The 27,778-nt window shown below is 46.0% G+C and overlaps 3 protein-coding genes and 1 long non-coding RNA gene across 4 annotated transcripts in view; 3 read left to right on the plus strand and 1 right to left on the minus strand.

Annotated features, from left to right (window-relative positions):
• Positions 1-235: 235 nt before the first annotated feature.
• Positions 236-1,736, plus strand: LOC146253441 (transmembrane protein 238). The gene is made up of 2 exons (XM_084678364.1): positions 236-933; positions 1,391-1,736. The coding sequence occupies exon 1, from the start codon at positions 395-397 to the stop codon at positions 914-916; it is 522 nt and encodes a 173-aa protein (XP_084534490.1). The 5' UTR covers positions 236-394; the 3' UTR covers positions 917-933; positions 1,391-1,736.
• An 834-nt stretch (positions 1,737-2,570) lies between these two features.
• On the plus strand, positions 2,571-9,095 carry rrn3 (RRN3 homolog, RNA polymerase I transcription factor). The gene is made up of 18 exons (XM_084678766.1): positions 2,571-2,717; positions 2,922-3,027; positions 3,138-3,194; positions 3,295-3,384; positions 3,663-3,792; positions 4,007-4,066; positions 4,480-4,543; positions 4,724-4,793; positions 4,923-5,021; positions 5,145-5,243; positions 5,609-5,741; positions 5,835-5,965; positions 6,159-6,289; positions 6,435-6,619; positions 6,742-6,850; positions 7,221-7,373; positions 7,599-7,683; positions 8,230-9,095. The coding sequence occupies exons 2-18, from the start codon at positions 2,932-2,934 to the stop codon at positions 8,380-8,382; spliced, it is 1,845 nt and encodes a 614-aa protein (XP_084534892.1). The 5' UTR covers positions 2,571-2,717; positions 2,922-2,931; the 3' UTR covers positions 8,383-9,095.
• A 219-nt stretch (positions 9,096-9,314) lies between these two features.
• The window catches only part of LOC146253443 (syntaxin-binding protein 4), a 28,171-nt gene continuing 9,707 nt past the window's right edge, over positions 9,315-27,778 (minus strand). The window contains exons 6-22 of the mRNA XM_084678000.1: positions 24,302-24,381; positions 22,608-22,731; positions 22,323-22,464; positions 18,700-18,806; positions 18,338-18,479; positions 17,958-18,030; positions 15,081-15,172; positions 13,650-13,746; positions 13,397-13,524; positions 12,766-12,858; positions 12,554-12,619; positions 12,206-12,394; positions 11,922-12,038; positions 11,747-11,796; positions 11,458-11,585; positions 11,088-11,145; positions 9,315-10,922 (exon numbers count right to left, since the gene is read on the minus strand). Coding sequence (XP_084534126.1) covers positions 10,865-10,922; positions 11,088-11,145; positions 11,458-11,585; positions 11,747-11,796; positions 11,922-12,038; positions 12,206-12,394; positions 12,554-12,619; positions 12,766-12,858; positions 13,397-13,524; positions 13,650-13,746; positions 15,081-15,172; positions 17,958-18,030; positions 18,338-18,479; positions 18,700-18,806; positions 22,323-22,464; positions 22,608-22,731; positions 24,302-24,381 — 1,744 coding nt within the window. The 3' untranslated portion in view covers positions 9,315-10,864. The remainder of the gene's footprint in view (positions 10,923-11,087; positions 11,146-11,457; positions 11,586-11,746; positions 11,797-11,921; positions 12,039-12,205; positions 12,395-12,553; positions 12,620-12,765; positions 12,859-13,396; positions 13,525-13,649; positions 13,747-15,080; positions 15,173-17,957; positions 18,031-18,337; positions 18,480-18,699; positions 18,807-22,322; positions 22,465-22,607; positions 22,732-24,301; positions 24,382-27,778) is intronic.
• LOC146253444 (uncharacterized) lies at positions 11,254-14,362 on the plus strand. Its single transcript, XR_014731779.1, has 4 exons — positions 11,254-11,326; positions 11,470-11,587; positions 13,384-13,547; positions 14,343-14,362. It is a non-coding gene; the product is annotated as an uncharacterized LOC146253444 (long non-coding RNA).

The following is a 27,778-nucleotide window of genomic DNA, read 5'->3' on the forward strand; positions in this document are numbered from 1 at the left end:
AAATTGGGATATTTTTGACAGCAACAACAGCAACTACCAGGCAACGTGAATGAAACATTCAAATATTGACTCTGTTAGCGTTAGACCTATATACAAACCTATACAAGCATGTTTTTTTGTTTGTTCAACCTCTTCCTTATGTTGCTACTGTCTAACTGTAGTCTACCCTGTAAATGACCCCCCCTCTTTCCCCTTCACTTGGTAACCACGCCACTCCTTTTGGCGCCGTGTGGCAGGTAGCAGAATAGCGATGAGTTTCCTCACCTGTCTCACCTTACCTACGAACGCCGCACTTTGAAACACTAGCCAACCATCGAATACCACCAGGAAATGAACCTCAAATGATTTTACGTTAGGTAAAGTGAATATAGTTAACTCCAAGCAACTTGGTGTCATGGAACCGACTTATCGTGGTCTGGGGCGCTGTTCATGCGCCTTTTGGTTGGCGGTGGCTTTCGACATTTTCGGATTGCTTATTCTTTTAATCGGCGTGTTTGCTGATGTGTTTTTCTATGACTTTTTAATTTATGCCGGTGCCATAATAATTTTCCTGAGCCTCATCTGGTGGGTGTTTTGGTACACGGGCAACATCGAAGTGCCCCCCGAGGAGTTGGAGGATGACGTTGGGTTGTTGAAAAAGAACCGGGGTATTGCAGGTGCGGTGAGGCGTCTTTCCAGCCGTTTCTCCAGCGGCATCAGGAATTCGCTGCGTCGCACCGGAGGCCCCCCTCGTGGACGAGGCACGGCAGCAAATAGGACAGGATTCGGGATGTCATTACGCACGAGGGATGCCCAACCGGAGCCGCCACCAGTCACCCTGGCAATGGGGCAAGATGAGAACGTGCAAACTGTGTCTGAAGCCGTGGATAACGACAAAAATGTCTCTGACACAACCACCGAGACTGGGGCCATATGATGTTGTAGGCTTTAATAGTGAGTCTGTTCAGAGGAACTAATTTGTTTAATTTGTAATTAGTATCGTAGCTAACACAGTTTTACAAAAAAAAAGCCTTTCGATAAGCATGGGCCTAACCCTAAACCTACTTACTGTAACACAAAAGGCAATAAATAGCCTAGATTTAATTGAAAGTAGTATTTTTTATGGATCTAAACAGTAAAACGATTTGTTTTACAAATGTATAACAGTTTTCAGGTTTTCTTGTGTTTTAACTATAATGTTCCACTGAGGAAAAAATCCGTTTTGGCCTACAATAGTAGCCTACCTAACATGACATCTTATCATTTCGTTAACGATTAACCTCGGAATGGCTACACCAAGCCCTGCTATAACAATAAAAGTGTGCAAGATTGGTGGGTAGACCTGCTACTGAAGCAATGACATATATAAAAAACATATTTAACTAATGTAATGTCTTATTCTTTCCAATAGATGGAAGATTCGACTGAAGATTACATATCTCAATGTTTACAGGCCTCCTGAAGTGTTCATATGCTAAATGCATCTTTTTTATACAATTTGTAACGATTGTTTTTATTTGTATAATTAGTTTTTCTGTTTATTGATGCTGCCCAACTCAGTTTAAAATTACCTTATAGGCTTGAGGAAATATGTTGTTTTTGTGTTCACTTAATGTGTGCTTAACGCTCCCAGGGACACCCTTGATAAGAACCACACCTCAACGACCTTTAAACCCATTTTATTATTTTGACTTCCTTTTTCTCAATTCTGTGTCTCCAAAATGGGAGTATAATTAAACTAAAAAATGTTGACCACATTGTGCTTGTGTAAAATAAATCATTCTTCACATTACATTCAGGTTTTGCTACCCCATACAATTCAACAGCCACAACTATAGAACTATAAATGAATATGCTCCAATTTTCCTATACTTTATTGGTTTAGCAAATGGGCAAAAATGTGCAAGCAAAATGGTAAGCACATAAACTGCTGCCTATATCTGCTTACATCGCCTCACAGCAAGATGGTCCAGGGATTCCTTCATACAGCACTATTCTGCTCAGATGTCTTCTAGGCCTTTTGTGTGGAGTTTGCATGTTCTCTCAGTGCTCACATGGGTTACCTTTGCAAAAGAACCCCAAAATAAAAACTTGCAGAACAAATTGCTGTCCTCCACATGTCCATGGTCAGAGTTCATATGTCTGCTCAATGCTTCTGGCTGCCCTTGGAGGTAGGACAGCAGGATTGGGAAAAGCAGAAAAACAATTTCTCCAGCATAGCCTATGTGTGTGTGTGTGTGTTCTGGTGTTGCCAATGTCTGCACTCGTGTTTCACATAGTGTGTTCACAATATGTTTATTATCTTTCAATTAAAGCATGTAATTTCCCCCAAAATATGATTTTAGACGTCACGAATTTTAGAAGTCTTGGATTAGACTCATTTTTATTCCTAGGGGAAAACAAATTCCTTACCGAGGTTGGTGTCCAAGTTTCTGTGTTCCAAATTTGTTCATTTCAACATTTCGTATTTCTGGCTCCTTCAGACTGCTCTGCAGGACTCTGATCTCGTTTGGTTTTGTGGCTGTAGATGGCAGTGTGTTCATTTGTTCAATTCAGATTTATCCAACGAAGAAGAGAATAATCCCATTCACTTCCGTAAATACACTTGAGCTCCATTTTCTCTTCCTGTTGTGAAATGTGACAGCATTAGGAATGCACGTGTTTTATGTCTTCTCAAATAAAGATAATAATACATCATCTATCGAAGTCCATTCGTGCCCCACAGTTTTTCTTGATAGGTAAGAACACATCTTTACAATACCGACCCTTAAATGATCTATTCTAAGACACTCAAAGTAGAGTTAGATAGCTGGTAGCAAGATAACTCGAATCATTGCATTAGCTATGAACTCTAGCAGTGCCCATTGGATAGCGTTAGCCACATCGATCATTTTATCCACTATGCAACAGCCAGTCGACCATGTGTAATTTTTCAATCACAGCACGTAAATCATGGATATAGAGGGCCGTGATTTTATGAACAGTCCCCCAATGAAGACGGTGAGGTTTGGGGGCAGTGTTGTGGACACTTTAGCCAAGTTTGAAAAGGTGAGTCTCAAAAGTCTCGTTTAGTTTGTCTGATAGTTATAACAAAAAAGAAAAGTAAAACCCAAAGCTCTCAGTGTGATGTAGCGTATGCTCTTGACATTATTTAACAGGGAGACAAGAGTGACTACGAGTTGCTGAAACATCAGCTGGCAGATCCAGATATAAAAGTAAGAGAAACGCTGATCAACGATTAGAGAAATGTACATTACTGGGAACCAGCACTACGAAGAAAAAGTATATGAAATTAATTTTATTTTTTCGTGACAGGATGCTCAAATTATCAATTGGCTGCAGGAATTTCGGAATTGTGTGACCCTACTCAGTAAGGACCACGAACAGCTGATCTATACAGTTTTGGTGAGTATGGCATGCCATTAGTCTAAACTGTCATGCAGTCATCTCTTGTTCTAAATCGCTGATTTTATGTGTGCAACTGAGACACTCAAAATACAGGATGCATTATGCAGCTACATATTTACTAAAGGTTACAGAGCTATCTGATCTCATGTTTGGGATTGAATTGAGGAGGACTTTTAGTTTCAACCATTTCTGTAGCGGAATATGTTTTACTCGTTAAAGTCATATATGTACAGACAGCAGGCCATTACCATCCCTTTCCTGTTTGTCTGGTCCAGAGGCTGCCTTGGTTGGGCCGGAGCCCGGCTGTGGTGGAGGAGTACCTGGCCTTCCTCAGCAACCTGGTCTCAGCCCAGACCGTCTACCTCCGCGCCTGCCTCAAGATGGTGGTCTCTAACTTCATCCCCAGTGAGTAACTGTCATAGTGTGTGTGCTTCTTCAATCACAGGAAACCTAGTTCTTAAAGGAAAGGCCCATATTCTAGTTTAAGCGTGTATTGTTAGATTGATTTTTTGTACTATGGCTGTCTTGTTTAGTGTTTCATACGCTCTCCCAAACCGTTGTTATCATTGAATGGGTAATGGCTGTAATATTTTTTCTGGGATCTGTTTTTTTCTTTTAGAGAGAATGAAGATCTGTGAAGGTGGCGTGGATTTCTCAGATTCAGATGACGAAAACGAAAGTAGGTACAGATCTCCTGGCAATCTCCCGTCAATACAATATCATGACACGGTTCATCAACATTTAGACCTGCACTGTCTTTGTTTGTGACTTGACAATGTGCATTGTAATACAAAGCTTGCTTGCCCTTTTTAGGGAAAGGTAGAGTTAACGTGCTTCTAATGTGGTTGAAGATTGAGGATGATGAGATGGGAGGTGAGGTGTAGATAAGAACTGAGGGGGCACTCTAGCACTGGTGACAAACCACCAGCACAGGAAGTCGACCCTAATCGTGGTTGTTCTTGTTGTTAGTTGGTGCCAGACCGACCAGCTGTCCGGTTCCTGTTGTGGATGGCTCTGTTATGAGCCATTGTGGAGACTGTATCATTTAAAAATAGATATTCAGAGTATTTCTTCCCATCTTGGTTTGCATAGACCTTCCCAGGACCTTTGATCAGTGTCATCAGGCCTTGCAGGTCATAGCCAAATATGTCCCATCGTGAGTATCCCTCCGAACACACACAAGTCCAGTAATATCAATTTTGTGCATATCAATCCTAATGTCCTACCAAATAAACGGCAAAGTGTTTCACCACTGTTGGTGGAGAACCTGGACTCATGTTAGATTCGGTTATGGTAAAAGTTTCACGGCAATATGAGATTCTCTCTCTTATTTCAGCACCAGCCGTTTCCTGACGCCCATTCTGACTGAACACTTCCCCTTTGTGCAGAAGTCATCAAGAACCCTGGTACGTCAGTAGGACTAGCCTTAGCTTTGTATCACATGGACGGCTACAGACATGGATGTTGTCAATTCTTTGTGCGTAGTGTCACAATGCGTCCAGCGAGACAGTCGAGTGTGCTTCCTCCCCCCGCAGGAATGTTACGTCCACAACCTCCTGAGGATGAGCGTGTACATCCCTGCTCTCCGACGAGATGTCCTGGAGCTCATCTTCAGCAGAATGCTCAAACTAGACGTGAGTCGCCAGAACTAGCGTTGTGTCTCTGGACGTTTTTAAACGATTGGGTGTGTAACCATTTGGAGTGACGGAGGAGAGGGAGTTTGTGTGCATGCCTGATTGAACCTGCCGGCTGTCTAGGTGAGTGCCCCGCGGGCGGAGATAGAGGAGATGGAGGAGAACGCCCTACACCAGGAGGTGAAGGGAGGAGAGCAGCTGGAGGAGGGACTGTTTGATATGGTACGTTGTTAATAAACATCCGACACATGGCTCCTTGAATCTTGAACCTGCCATTCAGCGCTAGGTCAATAAGGGGGATCTTGGACCAACACATGATGTCATTTGTTTCCATTTGTCTGTCTCTTTCTCTCTCTCTCTTCTCTCTGTCTCTCATTGTATCTGTCTGTCCGTGTCCCTGTCTGTCGCTCTCCATCTATATCTCTGTCTGTCTTTCTCTCTGCCTCTCTGTCTCTCTGCTGTCTGTCTTACTGTTTGTCTTTCTCTCTCTCTTTCTCTCTCTCTTACTCTTTCTCACTCTCTGCCTCCCCGTCTCTATTTCCGTGTCTCTGTGTGTCTCCCTCCCTCTGGCTCTCTCTTTGTCTCAGGATGAGGATGTGTCAGACCCCAAGTCTTCAAGGCCAGTAGGGGCATGTGTAATGGCCCATCCTGTGGCTGATAGGCTGGACACGCTCATGACTGTGCTGCTGGCCTACATCAAGGACATTTGCCACAGCAACGGTGAGCCGACAAGCACACATGGGCACACACAAGTCTGCGTCGGCACATCCAGCATCCCATAGACGACACACTCGATGACACATTTCCTGGCAGGTATTCTGGAGGTGGAGAGGACTAAGGAGTTCTACAAGGACCTGGTGTGCGTGTTTGACAAGCTCATCCTGCCCACACATGCCTCCTGTCATGTGCAGTATTCCCTCTTCTACCTCTGCAGCTTCAGACTGGTCAGTAAACCGAGCGCACCCTTCTGTACAGTGAGGAGTCTCAATGATTTAAAAAAAATCTGTATATTATGAAATTCGTTTTTTTGGGGGGGTATCTCCTGGGATTGTATCCTTGTATTTGTGGAGATGTGAGTCAGGCCATCCTTGCAGTGTTTTTTTGTCAAGTAACGGACCGTCGTTCCCTTTGTGTCAGGCTCTGGCGGAGGCCTTCCTGGAGCACCTGTGGAAGATCATCCAGAGCCCCACCCAGCCTTCTGTCCTGCGCCAGGCCGCCGCTGGCTACATGGGCAGCTTCCTGGCACGAGCCAACTTCCTCCCTGTGGCGTGAGTGGGTCTCTCTCACCTTAGTCCCACGCCCTCAAACGAGGCTTAATCTTCTTTAGCGGACGTAGGAGAGGGGACCGCGAGTCCACTGTGGACAACTGCGACACGCCCTGACTTGTCGGCTATGTCTGCCCTCTCCCTACAGCACTGTGCGAGCATGTCTGGACCTGCTGTTGCCGTGGATGCACCTGTACATCGACAGCCAGGACTCCGGGACTCGGGCCTACTGTGACATCAGCCTGCACGGGCCATTCTACACCATCTGCCAGGCGGTTTTCTACACTCTCATCTTCAGACACAAGAGCATCCTGGAGGGTAACATGAAGAAAGGTAGGTCTGGGACGCATGGTACTGGAGACCAGGGGGATGATGGGTACTCAGCCTCACACAGAAAGGCGTTCACTGTTGTGTCTGCCAGTCTTTACACCTGTGTGTGTGTGTGTGTCTTCCAGGGCTGGCGTACCTCCAGAGCCTGAACCTGGAGCGGGTGGTGATGTGCCAGCTCAACCCTCTGAAGGTCTGCCTGCCTGCAGTCACCAACATGTTTGCTGCAATCACCAGGTATACTGAGATCATATTGCAAGACTAGAGGAAAAAGCTAGGGTGGCTGTTATGTCAGAGCTTCCATTAACGGTCCTACCTCTAAAGTGAGAACTCAATTTCCTTAACATCGACTAGGTCTGCATGATGCATCTTCTATTGCAAGAGCTGTTTTGTCAATTATTATTACATTCATTGTTCAAAGGCTGTTGAGTCCCTAATTCAATCGGTTCAGTTCTGTCACACTCACAGATTTAACCATTTATTGCATTTATTGGTGTGTCTTTGGCGGTGTGGTTAAATCTAGGGGGAAATCGCTACATTGGAGCATAGCTAGCATAGCACACCGTTGGCTACAGTTTGAACCGGATGTTGTTTCCTGTGTTTCCAGGAAGTATCAGCTGGTTTTCTGTTACACCATCATCGAGAGGAACAACCGGCAAGTCCTGCCTGTGGTCCGCAGCTCGATAGGAGGCGACTGCGTGTCCACCAACACCAACCCCCTGGACAGCGTCTTCCCTTTCGATCCCTACATGCTGAAGAGGTACCACAGACTAGAGACTGCTGCAGCTTCGGTGCTCACAGATTTTCTATTGTTGTCCCTGGCTGGCTGTGTTTGTGTACGGTAGCTGTGAGTCAGTGTTTGTTGGGGAAGAAAAAGATATCTGAGACGGTGTTGTGATTGTCTGTAAATCTGTTGGGGTTTGGTGATTGGCTGTAAATATGATGGGGGTGTAGTGATTGGCCGTGTGTGTTCCCTCCTTCCCAGGTCTGGCGCTCTTATTGCGCCGCTCTACCAAGTGTGGGAGGAGCCAGCTGAGACAGAGGTGCACTCTACCAAGAGGGTCCAACGGGTAAAACACCATCTTAGATGGAATACATATCACTTTATTTGCAGACTCAAGGTCCAGATATAAAAATACACAACATAAGACAATAGGGGTACACACAAAGATAAATACATACAGATATACTGGTTACCACATATTACATAAAGGGAACATACAAAACATACATACAAATATACACATAGCTCATACATATGCACAACAAATTAAAACAGGTAAAGATGCGTGTTCCAGAGTTGGGAGGTATATCTGGTATCCCTAAGGGTAGGGTTGGTTTAGGCAGTTAAAATTGCATTCTTTTACTCTGTTAATTGGCACATAAATCTTTAAATAAAATTCCTCAGCAGAGCATGGAAGGTGGGAACATTATTCGTCACAAACAAATGGCTATAGAAGGAATAGATTACATGAACTATTAATTTATAATATTATTATAATTATAATATTTAATTTATTATATTATTAAGTAATTACTATTAGATTCTATATTACATACAAATCGATTGTGTATTGAGTATTATATCCATTAATTGTTTTGTTTTTTGGTCTTAGTGCTCGGCTGAGGATGAGGATGACTTCCTGCATGGGGAGACTCCGCAGATGGAGGGGGTTGTTGGTATGACTCCTGGCTCCTATGAATCCCATCTCCGCAGTCCTAGCAGTGTGGGCTCGCCCCCTATCGCCTTCCTCCAGAGACGTTTCTGAGTCCACCCCTCTATCCACCTTGGATATGGACTATTCCACTCCTCACCCCTCCTGTCTTAGAAATGAGCAATTCCACTACCTCTCTCATTTGCTTCCGACAAAGACTCCTACAAGCAGACCTTTCCCATACCTCCCACAGCTATCCTTTGTGCCCAAGATTACAGAATGATATCGGAAATCCTCTTCTCGGTTTGTATTATTTTCAACCACCTAAACAGAAATGATGGACCCCTCGTCAGACAGAAACATTTCTGCAAGGTCTCTTTTTACTGTAGGACCCAAAAGAGGTGTGTCCCACTGTTAAATGAGTACAGAAATATCTGTCAACTACATGTTTTAGAGGCATTGTTGTGTTGTCATGCTCTGAAACTTCTTGTGTGGTGCGCCACCTGCAGGAGACTCTACAGTCTTCTAAGTCAATAGTTGAGGTTTTTGGAATTTTGGAAAACTGTTATACAGCATTGTTCATTTTTCAATCAAGGAAAGTCACTTTAATAATAATTTAAAAAAAGACCTAGCCTCAGTGGGTAAACTTTAAGATATGTTGTCTTGAACAGTTGTCGTTGTCTTGAACAGTTATTAACAGTTATAACAGTTATTTTGTGAACCAGGCAAGTTATTTATAATCCCATCCCTAGTTTTTACAATGGAATTATATTTTGAAAAATAATTGTTCAATTATTACTGTAATAAACAGTTATTTTCTTTCCAAATCCTGTTTCCTTTATTTTCTCTGTGATGCGATGCACGTGAACCAAGAAAAGACCACACAGATGTGTGTTGTTATGATGAGCTAAAAAAAGAACAATGCAAGCTGCTGGTCTTCTGCTGTTTTACACAAGCCTTCAGCCTACATCAACCTCCTTGGCCTACGTTGACCTTTAAAACACAGTTATGTTCTCAAGACCACACAAGAAGGCGGAAACAAATAATGAGGTTATTCCTTTAATAAAAACAATAAAATCAAGATAATGAGGCCACACATAAGATGCAATCTAGTTCAATTACAGGGCTACAAGTCAGTATTTCTTGAAAGCATGTGCAGTTATCAATATAAACAAAATAAATCTTACACATTTAGTCTACATTGTTATGTTAGATGGATCACTGACCTTTCTCAATCTTTTCAAACATGTATCTTACAGCCTTGTTTACACATAAGTATTGCTTTGTTTATTTTTATTCCAGTAAACCAAATCTCATCATATCCCCTCTCATCGTAGGATGTGGAAGACAAGGTGAAAACCAGAACCATGCAGGGACAGTTTGCCACAGATAAGGATGATTGACAAGCTCTAGCTAGCAGTATCCCTCCTGTCGGCTACTTCATTTCCTTACCCCCCTTTTTCATAACCACCAAATGGTTCTGACATGGACATTTCCACATAATAATAGTTCATAACGTTCTTTCTTTCCTATGCTTTATTTCTTACAACCCTTCAATCATGTATACAATCTTCATGAAGATGAGCCACGATGGAACAGAAACAAGTGAATATTCACAGAACTCTACAGTTTATCCTGCTGGGTACAGTATCTGTCAAAGTAACTCGTTTTTGTCTGCCTGGAGTGGGTGTGTGTATGTGTTGGTCCAAAATGCGGATTTGGACAGAGGATGTAGAACAAGAGGGTTTCGGTCTGCAAGATTTACAAGGTTTATAACAGCAACTGCAAACATCTCGTCATAGTCGTGCATGTCCAACAGCTTTTTTCTGTCTCAAATGAAAGAAAAAAATGTGTTTCCAGTACAAAATCTTCAAAATATTTTCGTCAGAGCACTTCTTGTAGGGACATCTGTACAAATGCTCACCATATCAAATGATGAGACGCTTGGATGAGGGCAAATCTTCCTAATCACCCTGAAGTTGTCATTCACAAACGCTGCAAAATAGCTGTAGCGCTACAGACAGCAAGGCTAAGCTCCAATACTCTACCATGGCTTCCTTGTCTTGCCTCCTTGTATCCTTGAAAACCACTGATCAAAATGGAGTGGTCGAGAGACGCTCAGGAGACAAGAGAAGGTCACGTTAGGAGTGTTGTTTACGCATCACACTACAAGCTTTTCTTCTACAGCAAGCCCTTAGTGCCATGCTGCACTGTGTCTAGATGTCGGCCTGACCGTCATTCCACCTTTCCTCTGCCGTTCAGACAAATGCAAAACATCAAAACAGAAATGTAAATACATACACAGCTGTAATAGAAAACAGAAAAGGACTTTTATAACACTTATTCGGTTAATCGGTGAAGCAGTTCCCACACCCAGGCCACCAATACATATGTTGGACGAGTTGATGTTAATCATTTCTAAAAGCGCGCTGGATAGCTTCACAGTTTGTCTGTCTGTCTAAAGGATTCGAGTTTGAAGTTCAGTGAGTCAAGCAATAGTGTTCATGGACCCAGTCCCCCAGCCACAGATGTTATCGCGATGTTCTCCCAATGTTCTCCCGAGGTTCTCCCGATGTTCTCCCGACGTTCTCCCGGTCTACACATGGCGCTTGTCTTTGGCTGTAGCTCCGGACAGGGTCGTCCTAGCCCGTGAACTGAAGAGATTGAAGGAAAAGGAACACGGGTCAGTACCAGAGCCAAATAGGTGAGCAGTACAACCATCCAGAACTCTGAATGCATTGTACACTGTGTTCAGCAGCAGAATAGCCATCACAGTATGCTGACACAGCCGGTAGCTTATCCTGGGTGTGAATACTCACTCTGCACCTGCAGCCACACTCTGATCAGTGACGAGTCTCTCCGAATCACTCAGCAACTCTGCAGGGTGGGAAAGGTAAAACTGCACTTAGTTATTTCTATTTTTAATATATCAATTTTTTTTGCGTGGACATTAATACCTGTGTTATTTTTTTGTAGAGAGGCAGGAAATGTAGGGGAGAGAGAGAAGGGGCGACATGCTGCAAAGGACCCAGGCTGGATTCAAACCCAGGCAGCTGCGGTAAGGCCCTGCCTAAATGGTACACACTCTTATCCAGTGAGCTGCCAGGGGACCCTTTCTGAGTTATTTCTGTCTGACAGAATTCCAATGTGGTCCGAGATATTTCTGTAGCTGTCCTCTCTCTTCCTCACCTGGGTCTTCAGCGAGAGCTTGTACTCCCTCCACCAGTTCTTTGGCCTCGGTGGCGAGCTGGAAGGCTGGGTCTGGGATGGGCGACGGAGTGTCAGGACTGTCAGTGGCTGGAGAAGACCTGTTACTCCTGTAGGAAAACACACAGAAACACACAGAAACACACACACACACACACCAGCATGAACCTGACTGTAGTCACTGTACATTGTGTTGAGTGTTCCTATTGAGCAGAAGGAAGATTCCATAATGGATACAGGACGATACAGTGTGTCGAAAAAGCGATCTCACCCGTTATCATTCCCAAACAAGCGGGGCGTGGTGAGCACTTTGTGAACATTCTGAGGAAACAAAGGACAAACCGATTAGTGTTGTTCAAGGTGAGACAGTCGGTTTGCTAAGGAGGCCCTCGAGGGCAGCGGCGTGTGACAGCAGACGGACGAGAGGTAATGAGCGACTCGGCTACCTGTGCAAACCCCAGCAGCTTCTTGTTGGAGATCTCCAGGTGTTTCCTGCTCAGCTCCGACTTCCTCAGCTGACAGTCGACGGCCGTCATCCTCCTATTCAGCTCCGTCACGTCGTCCTGTCGCGGCGACAACATCCACGTCAGGCTGTCACACGCTACCCTACACGTCCATCGAGCGGGACGAGCCTCAAACCCAAGCGGGGCGGCTGAGGCGGATAAAGGGCGTGAACGGGAACGGCGGTGGCCCCCCGTTGGTGGCAGGGGGGCCCCCCCGTGTCTCTTACCTTGGTGGCCTCCAGGCTGCGGGGCTTCTTTCCAGACAGCTGGTTCTTCAGGTCTCGGATCTCAGCCTCCAGCAGCTGGATCACCTCCTCGTAGTCCTGCTCGGCGCTGTTGGTCTGCTGCCGCGCCGCCTCGGCCACCTGCAGGCGGCCCTTCAGACGGCTGTTCTCCTCCACCGTCGCCGACGCTATCTGGAGGGGGAGACGGGGTGGAGGGCAAGATGAGTCGACGTGGGGGAGGACACGCTGAGTAGTCGTCTGCTATGAACGGACAGAGCACAGTTGCTGTTCCCGGGAAGATAGACAGACTGAAATGGGAGGTCCCCCAGTTCGAGTGTGATGGTCCCTCACCTCGGAGGTCTTCTGGAGCTCGTCCTCCAGGCTTTTCTTGCTGTGCTCCGTGTCCTTCAGCAGAACCTGTGGCGTGTGGACATGAGAATGCTAAACTGGCTGTGAGTAAAAGTCTGGATTGAACGCTGTATTCCAGTGATGTGATATGACAGGGTGGGTTGGGGGCTGGTGTTTGCACGGTGAAAGGGGAGGGGGTAGGGGCATATGTTCACCTTCAGTTGCTTCATCTGGATCTGCAGGTGCTTGACCTCGGTCTGGAACTGCTCCAGCTCCTCGCTGCTGTAGCTGCACTCCGACTCGTACGTCTGCGTGCACACCACAGGGAGGTCATACAGGGTGAGAGTGTGTGCGTGTAGGTGAAGGTGTACCAGGCGAAATATGTTTATCTGGACATTTTAGTGTGCATGTGGCATTTTGCAGCCAATGGGGAGGGCTGTTAGAAGAATGGCAGGGTGTGTGTTTGTGTGATTATTCCCCTCTGTTCAGCACTCGCTTGAATACACACACGCAAGCTCACACACACACATACAGTTATGAGACGCACATCCCTCGACATACTGGAGTCTGACAAGGCCCTGTACAATGGAGGCTTTCAAAGCATTTCAATGACTGCTTGGCAGTCCCAGATCTCTTATGCTTGCAAGAAATCGTCTTTATAAGGAACACACATTCTAAATCCCCCTCCACTGACTCCCCCCCCCCCCCCCCCCCCCCAGTACAAGACAAAGTCTCCAAGTCAGGAGGTTCCCAGAGGACGCCCAAACACAAAGGTTACACTATGCTTTTGAAATATGCATTGCAATCCCAGCAGTTTTTCTAATCCCCGATAGGGCGGGATTTTACAGGAGAGTGGAAGGCCGAGGTGTCCATCAAGCTGGCCGCTTCATGATAGGAGAACATGAAGGGGCCCTGCGCTAGCCCCGCCTCCTCAAGCTTCTCCTGGTAGATGTTCCGAGTGGCTTCCACGAAATCTGCCGGGGAACAAAACACAAAGGTACGTTACGAACATGTATGAACATGTATGATATTGTACGAATGCATGATATTACTGACAACAACAGCCACAGCCAGGAGGCATTGGTGAGGGGAAGTGTACCTCCGTAGGACACGGTGCCCTGGGGGTCTGTGGTCAGACTCTGCCTCAGTCTCCTCTTCGTCTCATCTGTGATGTCCAGGCCCAGGTAGGACAGCGCCTGGCCCAGTACAGAGAGGGGAGAGAGAGAGAGAGAGAGAGAGAGAGAGAGAGAGAGAGAGAGAGAGAGAGAGAGAGAGAGAGGTGGGTGGAGAGATATAGAGGGGGAGAGAGAGAGGGGAGGGGGAGGAAAGAGAGGGAGAGAAAAATTGAGGCTGCGGGGATAACTTGAGGAGGACTTAAGAGATAAAAGAGAATTCTTGAGGTTGGCACATCTAGTTTGTATATGTTTGAACTCATGAGGTACAATGACCATAAGAGGGCAGTGCAACAACATCGTTCACCTGTCACCGGACAAACTCACCACACAGCTGCTAATCTTTACAACCATCTGCACACACACACACACCCATACCTACACACCCACCTGGTATTCTATTAATATCAGCAGTGTAGAAAGTACACTAAGTAGCACACACAGTATATGCTGATGTGATGCAACGACCCATGTGTTTTATATGTCGAATGTTTAGGGACATTTTTGACCTATACACTTCAACCCCTCTATTTCTCTTTTCTTTTCTCTTTTCTGTGTCTCCCATCACCTGTCATTCCATCCCTATCCATGGTTTCTTCCCTGCAATGAATGGGCTTCAGAAGTAAACCACCAATAAACAACATTTAACTCAATAGTACTTTCTACAGTAATCATTTCAGATCTGTGTCAGGCATACTGTTCTTCAATGGGTAATCTCTCAAACTGTACTTCAATCCTTTCATAAAAGCAAAGCTCTCTCTCTCTCTCTCTCTCTCTCTGCATGTTTAGTAGCAAGCGGACAAATATAGATGGCATTGTGTCTGTGGGCAACATTAAAGTGCTCTCTTTCTCTCTCTGTCTCTCCTCCACCGTAATCCTATTAATGAATGGGTAGATTAGGGTCAACCACAGACTGAGCGGGATTGGGAGTAGATTAAAATCACTGCTAAACAACTGCACCAGGACAAAAAACAAATATACAAGAGAGGAAGAAAGGAGAAAAGATTGGAGCTAGTGCGCAGACAGAGTGTGGGGGGTATAAGAGACATATAAATGATAAAAGAGACCCTAGAGAGAGAGACAGGTGCTGGGTATCTCCAGTACTATGGGGTGCTGGCTGTGTGGCACCCCTATAGGGGAGATGGTCAATGCTGGATTAACTCCTTGATGTAATTCACCAGAAGGTATCATTTCGGAAATGGCTAATCTGATCGGGTGGAGGGCACAAGGTCGGAAGTTAGAACAAAGACAAATGCTTCCACAGACAGACAGATACACATAGCCAGTACACTGACTGACAGACGCATCCACTAGCAAGGAGCCAAGTAGACACACGTCCAGGTAAAACGAGCACTCACCAGATCCAGTTTTTCCGATCTGAGCCGTATATGGGGGTCCAGGGTGATCTTGGGCTTGGTTCCTGATGCTCCTCTCAGGGTGGGGGCTGAGCCTTGAGGAGCAGGAGACACGAGCAAACAAGCAAATACTGTGAGCACGTCGTGTATTCAGCAACTTCACGCTGGGTGCTACATTGCATCGGAACATATGCTGGAGGAGGAACCCGGACCAAGGTTAGGATGTGTAGGCAGAGACAATACTGTGTGTTAGGGTAGGTACTACAGGCGGAGATATATACATATGTGCGAGGACACGAGAGGTGTTCAGGTACTGAATCATTCACTAAACCCATTGCAAATGAAGTCGTTATTGTTGGAGAGGGCGTGGGCCAGTCACACGAGGAGAGAACCAATAGGATGATAGGCATACTTCAGAGGGGAGGGTGAGCGAGGATAGAGAGCGCTATACACCGTACAAAACACAAAGGGGTAGATAGAGAGATTAAGAGAGAACGAGGCAGAGGAAAAGAGGAGAGAGGGAGATGAAAAGAGTTGGAGTTCTCAGAACGGTGTGTTTGTGTGAGTGTACGTGCGTGTGTGTGTGCGTGTGTGCGTGTGCAACTCCAAGGGCGGGGCGACCCCCTGCTGGTGCGAGTGTGAGATGATTGCTTCCCCCCTCCCTTGCCTCCCATGCCCCACCTACGGATTTAAACTGCCTCCCCAGCGACAGAGATGATTGACAGGCCAGCTTCCGTGACAACAGCTGAGGGGCAGTTCAGAGGAACGTTAAGCTCAGGACGCGCAGACGCCATCAACACCACCACTCCTACCCCGCTGGCCTCGCTACCCACCACCTCCCTCCTGCGGGGCGCTCAATCTTTTACTACCCACCCGGCCCCATCCCTCTCTCTGTCCTGTAGCCACAGGTCTGACGCCCAACAAGTTTGTGTTTTGGTGCGTTAAACAGGTGCCATGCTGCCGCCAGGGTTCTCAGTATGCTCTCCTCTGGTCTCTCATCTCCTCCGCCCCTCCTCATCTGCCCAACCCAGATAATCTCCTGACCAAATGGATATTCTCTCTGCATCATCCTGTTCCAAGACCAGACCCCATGTCCTTCCCTTGCCCTATCTGTCAGTACAATCCAGGAGAGAACCGTGTGTGTTTGTGTGTGTGTGTGTGTGATAATAATATCCTACGAGAGAAATACCACGATAGCACAAGCTTTAATCCGGTCACATGCATTTACCAGAAGGAGATAAAGATCAACAAGGTTTGTTAGAGTTCGCCTGACTACGGGTTGTACAATTAAGTAGCATTTTTTTTACAACCACATAACAAGCTGTCTGACATATGACTTTTTGACGTGATGCCGACCTACAGTTTATGCCAGTTTATTCAGCTCATGGGACCGGGATTCTTGTTTGTCAAAGGAAAATCACAAAAATGAACCCTGCATTTCTGCGCTCTCCTCATCGCACCTACAGTAACATCTGTCACCAAAGGCAAGTGCCTCCCAACCGCCCCCATCTTAGCCAATCCGAGTTTTGTAGTGGTATCAGGAAGTGACCTTGAGTGAGTCTGGTCACTGGTGTGTGAGATGGGTTGAGGAGGACGTAGACAGAGCCTAAAGTCCTGAGAGCTGGAAGGTTCTCAGTAGGTCGTTGAGACAGGGTGATTCCACGAGCTTGGAGGTGTGGTGCCATGATTAGAACCAGCTAAACACGGGAGGCTGGTGACAGATAGGTTCAATCTGCCGTAGCAGGTTCAAACTGGTTTAAATGTCAGGTTTACTTCCTCTCCCATCTGGATTAACTGATTCCCCTGGAATGCCCTTGAAGTCCACTGACCCCCCCCATTCTCGCTCTGAGCATGCATACACACACACACACACAAACACACACACACGGGTGTGTATGTAGGGTGCATTACTTAATGACATACAGCCCCTCACTGTACATGGCCTTACGCTGCCTGTTACATCACAGCTGTACAGCATTAACTATTCCTCAGGTTGCTCTTTTTATTCAGACGTATACATGTTTACATATTTGTAATTGCTACAGTTTACTGCTATTTGTACTCTACTGCTTGTCAAATGTATATATTTTTTAACAAAATAAAAATAAACATCCAAAAGCAGTGTACCCCTGGGAGAAGACACCAATAACTCGATTTTTGCAACTGGTTACCATGACAACTCGATGCAAACTCATTTTCAGGATGAATAAAATGAAGGAAGGAAGGAACCTGACATCTGGGAGAAAACAACAACAGCCAGCTCCATGATTAGAAATGTTGTCGTTTTTTTCCAAAACAACCATTCTGTTCATGGCGTGTCTCTCCGCACCACGACACACACTAACCACACACTCACACTGGCACTCACACACACCAACGCTAACACGGAAAAGCCCCCGGTTCATGTTCCGTTCTCTCCTATTGAGAGTGGAAATGTGACGTCTCTAACACCTCCGTCTCCCCTGGCCCCTGGGCCCCCCACTGTGCTCCTGATGCAGCCTGGAGCTCTGATTAAACTCCAACAACTCTCTTCCCCTCTAATCCCCAATCCCAAAAAGAGAGAATATTATCCCTGTTTTTTTTTTAGTTCACCTCGGTTCATTTACCACGGGTTACAACACCAATCCCTTCCTTGTGAGCTACTGTACTGAGTGCTGGAGGGCTAGTCTCTCACATCGACGGTCTGAAGCGGTACTCTGTCTCTGTCTGTTCTCTTCTGTATGACCTCTAACAGTTCGCTGTACCCTCTCCTGAGTTCCACCCTCAACCCTGTGTTGTTAGCGGGAAATGGGGCAGGGCTGGCAGTCGGGCATCTGAGAAGGGGAGGACGGGGAGGAGAGGTGTTGAGGCCGACAGTGGGGCAACAGAGGAGTTGTGTACCTGAAATGTGGATGTCTGGAGGGCAGATGTCAGGGGAGGGTGAAGGCACGGGGGCAGTCTCCTCTGTCCGGATCTAGAGAGAGGGAGGGAGGGAGGAGGGAGGGGGGAGAAGGAGGTTTGAACAAAACTTCTTACAATTTCTTGGCAGTGGAGTAAAGGGACAGAGAGTGAGAGAGAGAGAGAGAGAGAGAGAGAGAGAGAGAGAGAGACAGAGAGACAGAGAGAGAGAGACAGAGAGAGAGAGAGAGAGAGAGAGAGAGAGAGAGAGAGAGAGAGAGAGAGAGAGAGAGAGAGAGAAAGAGAGAGAGACAAGAGAAAGTAAGATAAAATAAAGGGAAGTGTTGGAAAAAAAAAACAGGGAGAGTTAGGGGGAAACTGACCTCTGGTGACCTGACGTGGACTTTTAAGCGTCCAGAGCTGAAGCCATTGCCCACGCCTCTCTGGACTCCGTTGTGTAGAGATGTGCTGCTGGGGAGCGGGCCTTTACCTGGGATGAAGGCTATCTCCACCACCGCCTCCTGACTGAAGACGCACGCACGTCCACATATACACACATACACACATGTACACACACAAATGCACACGCATGCACACACAAGCACACAAGCACACACAAGCACAAAGACTTCAGCCTCTTGATCATCTTAAGAAAGAGACACTGGAACAACTACACTGATGGAAAATGAATGTTCTGGATGTATTTAGTGTAATCTCGTTCTTTGCACAAGCAGACGTGGCTCACCTGAACTTGACCTTGTTGAGCAAAGTCTTGGCCTCCTCGTGGGTCACACCTATCAAAGACTCCTTGTTGATGGCAATCAGCTGATCTCCAGGTCTCAGACGGCCATCCTGCACAATAAAGGAAGAATAAGGCCTGAGCAAATGATGCACGATGAGCCAAACTTGACCAGACGAATCAGGTCCTGCTCTACATGAGAGCCTACTGCATTATTATTACTGAGAAGTCCAAACAACATCTCCAGGTCCAATCCCATCAGCAGAAATATGACCTTCCCTCAATCTCTCATGTACGTCCACTCTGCTAAAGTCAAACCTGTTTCCATGTCTATGGTTATCAATAAATTGTCAAATGAATACGCAAGTGTCTTGACTGAACTAGGCACATGTGGAGATGAAGACGGTCTATCGACAGAAAACCTTGCAGGGTTCTGGAACATATTTACACAAGCTAACATTCACTGGGCGAAATTACAACTGTAAAATGGTTTCAGAAGCTTTGACACCTGTGTGTGTATGTGTGTCGTTTTACATTTCAAATCTAACCCCCTGGATTTATCCGATCAGCTACTCAGATGCAGCTTGATCAGAGAGAGATTAGGGATTAATAGTTGGAAAGGTTGTAGGTGTTCTTATAAACACACAATTCTCTTTCTGCAGGACTAAAACACAGAGCGCTAACACTTAGAAAATAGGTGTTAGGGGAAGTTTACTTCCCAGCTAAACTTGAATACACTGACAGTGAGAGGGCCATGTGATAAATGTACTGTGAAACTACAGTACACTGAGAACCGATGCTGATAAAATAGTTGGCTGTAGTACGTATGCTTTTGGCTTGTCAAAATAGGCCATCTAGGAGAAGCTTGTCCAGACTGGTTTGTTTTCACCTAGATATCAGTGGTGCAGTAAATGCCTGACTTGCTAGGTCAACTCTATCCTCAACACAATCAAAAAAGTAACATGTTCGAGGGACAACAGATTTTGTGCACAAAGAGAGAGGGAAAAAAGTCAACATAAAACTGTGTCAGAGAGACTCTGATCCCTGCATATCCAATTAAATCCCTTTGGAGTATATACATGACACTAAGGATTAAGATTCAGGATGGGAATGGGCAGGCTGCTTCCATATAAACAAGGGAGAGCGTGTGTTCATGCTTGTCACACGAGAACTTGGTATTAGCGGAGATGAGAGACTCCATATGAGGTCTCTCAAGTTGGCAGTCGCACATTTAAAGCTACATTTTCCTGAAGCTGAGCATTATTATTTATCAATCTTGGATTTTGGCGATGACGACAAAGGGGCGGATAATTCACAAACTGCAATAGGGTTAGCTTGGAGCTTGTTATCCTGTTGTTTTGATGGGAGTATACAAGATAATACCTTGTAGCCCTTTAATCTGTTCACTTTAAAATATGGATTGAGAAGCATACTTGTTTTACAGTACATCGGTCGGTTGTCTTTTGGAATTTCAGTTCCCCAAATGTTATTATAAAATCCTCATACCCAAATCCCATACTTTGCAGTTTCTCTATATTTGGGAAAAAAGTATTCAGCCCTTATCACAGTGATACTGATCAGTGTGCTGACATCTAGCTAGCTGAGAGTGATAAAGCAGACAGTAGGATAGTCCTGCTGGCTGGAACACACCACTGATACCACTGCATCCCGACTGTTTTACTGGCCGCCTGTCAAGAGACATGAAACATGAATCACGTCATGGGTCTTTTCAGCATGGTATCACGACAGGAGAGATGTTTGGAAAAACCCAGAGCCCCTCATCTCTTCCCCCCTCTTCCCTCTTTCTATTCTCCCTGGTCCCCCCCCACCCCTCCTTCAGAGTCGTGTTTGTAGACTCTGGTGTGTGGGTGGACGGTGAGGGAAAGGATTTCGGATGACAAAGATATTCCCTGCCTCCCGGGACTCCCCCTTCCTGTACCTGCCATCACCCCTGTCCTTTAGGCTTGTGTTTGTGGGCTGACCGAGCACGCCAGCTGGGCTAGGAGAGGTGAGGGGGTGGACGGATGGAAATGGAGAAGGTGGGGGGTTGGGTACAGGGAAGGGTGATGCCCTCAGCAGAGTCCTAGAGGGCTGACCTTCATCGTGTGCCTGTGTGTCTGTGCTGGCCGCCGGGGACACTGGGGACCGAGGCACCTCCGCAGCAGGGCTGCTGGGGCAGCAGTCTGTTGCCTTTGTCCCTCTACACCTTCTCTCTTCATCTCTCTCTCTTATTCTCTCTCTCTCTCTCCTATACTCTCTCTCTCTCTCTTAGACTCTCTCTCACCTATGCTCTCTCTCTTATTGCTCAAGGACATCCTCTTGGCATGAAGACAACAAAGACAACCAAATAACACTCCACCAAATAGCACTATACTTAACCCCTTTTCAACTCCTAATCCCTGTTTAACCTTAGAACCAATCCTGGCCATGCACACTCCACTACTACTTCGTCTCTTCCCCAACCTATGGATCCAAATCCTTGGGGATTTTTACTAGGTGTCTGGCCTGCTATGCCTTCATGAGTTGATGGGGTTTTGGAGAAAGCCCAAAAAATTGGATTAACCACACACCGACTCGGCAACTAGTCCATCCTTCCACAGCCAGGAAGCCAGCACGCTCAGTTGTATTCCGTCTATGAGACACCTGACTAACTCCTTTTCTTTACTGTAACTCTTTTACATTTTCATTCAGGGAGACGGGGAACATATAAGCATGACAACGTGAGAATGGTTGGAGAAATATAATGTTTGATTACTGTAGTAGTAGGTGATTAAGGGGTGATCAATGAATTCCAATAACCAATTTGATTAATGAGCATTTCACTGGGATGTGTGTGTGCGTGTTACATTACAAAGCAATTGACAATATTTTTTGAGACATGGTATACGTTTTATATTCGAGAAAGCCAAATTGTAACTGTTGTTACCTGTATAATGACTACTGGTCTGTCATATACAGGGTTATTATATTTGCTTTCGGATAAAGGTTTTATAGAACTTTTAGGGAATAACTTTGGCATCTACAGCATGTCTTTGACTGTGGTAAGAAAAGAAGAAGCCAACAGTTAATCAATGAACTGATTCATTTACGCAATTACTTTAAATGTTAAAGCATAAAGTTAATCCCAGAAAATGTACATTGATTTTTGACCAAGAACATTGTGACTGGGGCTAAACGAAGCTAGAACTCATACGCATGTGCTACTGCCCATGAACTGTTAAAGACGCAACCTTCCAATCAAGCTTACCCAGTAGGTGGTAGTTAGTTGTGTCGTGTTACTAATTAATCCAGATCAGATCTCACAAATAAAGTAAACCAAGGGCAATTGAGCTCTAGTGTGGCGATTAGGCTCTTAATCGTGAGATTTCCTGACCCCCGTCGGGAAAGGAAATCTGACAACTGAAGAGATTTCAATGGCCAGCCTGTTGGCTCACTGGTATATGGGCAAATGTGGATCTGACGCACCAATACGACATGTAAAGCCCCTGCTTGACCTGTGACAGGTCACTCTAGGTGGGTGTCAACACACGTTGCCAAGTGTGTATTGTGTATTGATGCTCACACTAAATCATGTGCAGATACACAATGAATTTTGGGTTGTTCCTTTCCCATGTCCCTCCCTCCCTCACCTTGTGACAGTCCCCTCCTGACAGGACCTCCTGGATGAAGACAGCGGGGCCGTCGGGTCTGTTGGAGCCTCCTCCGATGGCGATGCCCAGGCTGCTGGAGCGAGACACTGAGATCAACTGGATCACCCCCTCACCCGGGTGACTGGTCGAAGGAAACACACGCAGACAGAGGCACACGTCAAGTATTCCAATTGAGAAGCGGCGCGCACGTTTGAACTCCTCTTAAACAGAATGTTTTTTGGTGTTTTTCAGAGGCAGAAGGCCGTGCTCGCGCGCACTCCGTACCTGAGAGAACGCATTAGAGGGCCGGTGTTGTTGTACATGCTCTGGGACCCTGCAGGACTGAGCGGCAGGGGACTCTGGGAACGGGACGAGGACCCAGACGATGTGCTGTCCAGGTATCTGCCAGCTTTTTCACCGAGGACAGAGAGAAGGAAATATTCAGGGTTCACTCCTTTGAGCCTTTCTATTCTATCTATAATCAATTGCATTCAAATCCAATGATATTTCATTTGTGTGGCCCATTTTACAAGCAATGTCAAATAGGGCTACATGTGCCCATATTACTGCACCTAAACCAACATAAAACCCACAAAGATACTTTCTGGTCTGTAAGTCAAGGAATATGGTTGGACTGCGCCCGGAGCTGTACATCCCTCAGTTAGAGGGAACGTCACAAACGTCTAAAGTGGCATCCTTTCTTAATTTCCTCTCCATCCTCTGCACACTTCTGAACACAAGTGGTATGAAAGGATCCTCCACTTTCACCTATCGTCTTCCACCAACGTGTCGGTAGAGGAAAAGGTGACGAGGACAGAAGGAAGCCACTTGAGACTGTTGAGATGCACCCCGTCAGTGCCCAAGGTGGCAGATTCGAAACGCTCCCACAGGGACAGGGTCGGCTAGCTCCACCAGGGGGCAGTCGGATTAGGTCGTGGATGAAGCATGAGAGCCCCCTCTGTTTCTGCACAGCTACAGATATCCTATTAAACGGTCTTGGAGGGGAATTTTTTACAGGGACCATTTCACGCACCAACTGCCCTGCTTGGATATAGAAACACATTCCCTGACAAGTGTTTAGTAAGCTTGATCTGCTCTAAGCACTAAATAATACCCAACTTGCTGACCAGGAAGGAGGGGGGTGCCAGAGGAGCATAAAATCCCAGATGAAACGAACATGAGTTTTGATGCAGAAATGTTGCTTCTAGAAGGGGACACCTGACTGTTTTAGGTTGTCAACGACACCAGGAAAAAATACTGAAGGCATGAAGGAAGGGATTCAAAAATATTCACTGCTCGTGACAATTGGTAACTGATGAACGATAACATAATCAAAATCAATCAAGAGAGATTCCCATTGCTGTTCTCAAGATTGAAGAAAATTAAATCAAGGATGGGTTTTGCTGATACAGACGTCAAGTGTATTTTAAAGGGTGGGGGTGCTTCACCCTAAACATGCTGTTTCATTCCATCATTTGGATTCTCTTGTGAAAAGAGAACACTGCTTCTCTAAGTACTCACGTGCACTCCAACCCCCATTTATAGACAAGTCTGCCCAGACTGGACAAGCTCCCCCAGCAGAAACAGATGTTTGCAATTGCATAATGCACAAGTTCACTGTCATAAGCTATTTACAAAGGCCCCACTTATTCTCCATACCGAACAGAACACACGCATGCCATAGACACACATTAATGTTGAAGGATTACAACATTTCCCCCAAAACGGTTATGTTCATTTCCGCTACACAAACAGGTCTTTCTGTCTGCAGAGCTGCTGCTGTTTTTGCAAGTGGTTTGGCAAAAGCGGCTGAAATGATAAAGCGCTGCTCGATAAAAGAACAGTACTGATGAGGGTTAAACTGAATTGTTGGCTGAGGTGGAGACGAGTGAGGGTCATACCACGTTGTACTTCTGGAAGAGATGGATCGTACCATCTGGACTTGGGGGAGGAGGAGGGGGTAGGAGTGTGTGTTATACCCTGCTGAATAGGAGAGTTGCGTGTTGACCCTGTGCTGCTATTGGATCCATACTTCTCCAGCAGCTCTGCAAATTCTCTCCTTAAGAAAAAAAGGAAAAAAAGAAGAAATCATTACCACACAAGCACACAAGGTAACTGAGGTATGCTCTCACACAAGACTAGGGTTTACGTAATATGCATAAATAGTTCAGACAAAAACATACACACACTCTGACATACATTCTAAGCACATATACGTGCATAAAGCAGGCTTTCAACAAAATATACTCATTGGTATTCAATGGTACCTTTGAGCAAATACAGACAATGATAGGTGTGTTCCAAATGGGCGCTTGCATATTGATTCGCAGACAACAAGATCAATCGGAGCAATAGATCACCTTCCGGTCATATTATGTAATGTAATGTATTTGTTTAGCACACACTTTATCCAAAGCCAGGTACAGGAGGGATTTGAATTGCATTGATTGGTCAAATGCTCTACCACTGAGCAATACATACAGTACTAGTCAAAAGTGTGTATGTGTGTGTGTGTATGTGTGTGTGTGTGTACGTGTATCTGTGTGTGTGTGTTTATGTGTAAATGTTTGGACACATTTTCCCATGTGTCCACACTTTTGACTGGTACTGTACATACTGTACAAACCCAATACTATGAATTATCCATCATGATGTATTCGTTATTACTACCATCGCACATTACACGAACCATAGTATTCGCTACATATCTAAGAACAATCCATGAACAACAGTGAAGCTCAACTTTTGTGTAAAGGAGAGATGCTAGTATCATCAGAGGAGGGAGACGGACTGTGAGGCTGTGAGATCTGACCGGTTAATCAGGATAACCAGACCCTTTCACACTCTCTGAATACCTCTCAGCAACATTGCCTGGTCTAATACCTTCAGGCGACTGCACAACACCACAATGGATTCATCTTAACTCAATGACATTGCATATTGCATGACAACAATTGTAATGTGGGTGCTAATTTCATTAGGGGTTAGAGAACATCCACCGATTGGTGAGGTTCAAAGAACACTCAAAATAACCAATAAAAATCGAGTTGCCAACAAAGGCTCAAGCTCAAGCCGATGACACAGGAAATGAGGGATGCGTATTTTTTCACTCCGTACAAAATTACAATAATCTTTTCCTGGCATTCCCTTGATGTGTTTACGACCTTGGGAGAGAGTATCTCCTGTCTAGACACCCACAGGCTGACCCCAGGTACCGTTATGTAAGAACATAAAGGAATGACAGAACATGGCTCATTTCACACAGTGCTTTGTAATACTTTCAGTAGGCACCGTCTTATTCAAGATTTTCACGAGTATCATTTCCTTCTTCATTATGTCACTAACTCTGTAACCCTGGGTATGTACAACATTACACTAAAACCTCCACTGTAGCGATTAAGCGGCGCCGCATGTAGCAAGTACCTTTCTAAAGAGTTGAGAGGTGGGTGTGCAGGGTGAGGTAAAGGAGTATGTGTTTGTCTTTGCTTTACCTTCAGTACATCGGGACATGACCTGAGTTTCCATTGACCGTATCTCCCTCCCTCCGTCTCTGTGTCCTTATTGGCCCTCTCTCTCTGTTTCTCCCCCTCACGCCACCTCCTTCACCCCCCCCCCCCCCCCCAGACGGTTCTGACTGTCAGATGTGGGTCAGCAGTATCTTTCCTGCCTTCCCAGTCTAAAAAGCACTTCATCCTCCTTACGTCAAGGACAAGAACACCTTACTTCAGGTGCGACGGCGTGAGAACGATCTAATCAGGACGGGTGAGAGGGCATGGCCCTACCTGGGCCTACCTGACGCTAATGCTGGTCAAGCAATCCATTCTAAACCCACTTAATCGAACGGATTGGGAGGCTATGAGCATGTGGGACGGCTAGTCTCCTGCATTGGAATGGTTTCTCTGGAAGAATCGGTGTCAGAGATCAAGCTGGGTCAAGTGGCAACGGGGCGTTAGGAACATGGAGTGAATCCCTAGCTCTTTAAGTATGACGAAAAAGATCAAACAAATGGACCACACCGTTGTTATACAACCACGGTCCAGGGGGAGATTTTTTTCTGGTCACCAGCGTACCTGTGTATTACACTAGCTCCACCTTTATTATGGGCGGGCATCAGGCATCGCAAACAGCTAGAGAGAGAGATCGAGAGAGAGATCGAGAGAGAGAGAGAGAGATCGAGAGAGAGAGAGAGAGAGAGAGAGAGAGAGAGAGACGGGGGATACTGAGATTGAGGCATAATCCCTCCAGCCCCCTCCTTCCTCTCTCCTCTTTCTCCCCCCTCCTCTCCTCCACCCCCACCCCCCACCCCCCTGCACTGGCCTCTGTGTGGAAGAGTGCAGAGTGCAGATTAGAGCTGTGAGACGTACAGGCTCATCTCATCAGGAGCCACAGTCCCTGGCTTAGCCCTCCTGCCTGCCTGCCTGCCTGCCTCTACCCCTTAGTCTGCTCACATTCCCCTAGATACAGAGAGAGAGAGACACAGAGAGATACAGAGAGAAACAGAGAGACAGAGTAGGAGAGAGAGAGAGTAGGAGACAGAGCGAGAGAGAGAGAGCGAGAGCGAGAGAGAGCGAGAGAGAGTAGGAGACAGAGAGACTCCTCCTTACTCATCTACTTATTACATGTTGTGGACTGAAATGCCAGCGATAGGATGTGTGACTGGGGGGTATCTAACTAATTACTACACGTCTATTTCTGTCTCCGTCGCTGGGGTTATCCGACCTACCGACGTGCCTCAGCCTCTTGTAATCTGGCTCCACTAAATGAGTTAATCACACGCCACATGCCACTATGGCGCGTAAACAGCCATCAAATGTTTCACTAGGTTATTGTCTCTCTTCTGTTGTACAGTAACTACAACGAAACATTTGTACTGACTAGCACCCAACAACATGACAGAGAGATTGTAAGAAATTCAATTATATCACATAAAATCCCTTCTTAAGTCAAATATTGAAGAAGTCTCTAACTTGGCCAAAAGTAACCATATGCATGCCTAGACTCGTATCTTTAAATATTACCATAGTGACACACAATACAAAAGCTTATTGTCTGGACTAAAGCAAGCCAAGGCAGACTATCCCATTTTATGGCAGATGTGAACGAGTGTGTCTCGTCACACCAACAATGTGACCTAGTTATCTGCGTTCACTTCGTTTTCCCTTAGCATTCGTCTATCTGTGCAGTCGCCAAGCATCACGTTCAGATTTGCAACCATGGCTTTATGCTACGTATAGAAGCCTACGGGCCTGGAAGCTGTAACGATGTGTTACAAGTGTCGTCTGCATCGTTCAGCAGTGTCACTTCCTTCCTCACTAGCAGAGACCAGCGCTGGATCTGAGGGTCCTCGGACTCATGCAACGACCACCTCTCACTACGCCACAGAAAAGCTAGGGTGGGTGGCATTTACACTGAGGGGTTGGTTTAACCAGTCACTCGGTTACACATGAGTAGACTTT

The sequence above is a fragment of the Hypomesus nipponensis genome, chromosome 17, assembly GCF_054491055.1.
Source record: "Hypomesus nipponensis isolate SF chromosome 17, ASM5449105v1, whole genome shotgun sequence".
NCBI classification, from domain to species: Eukaryota; Metazoa; Chordata; class Actinopteri; order Osmeriformes; family Osmeridae; genus Hypomesus; species Hypomesus nipponensis.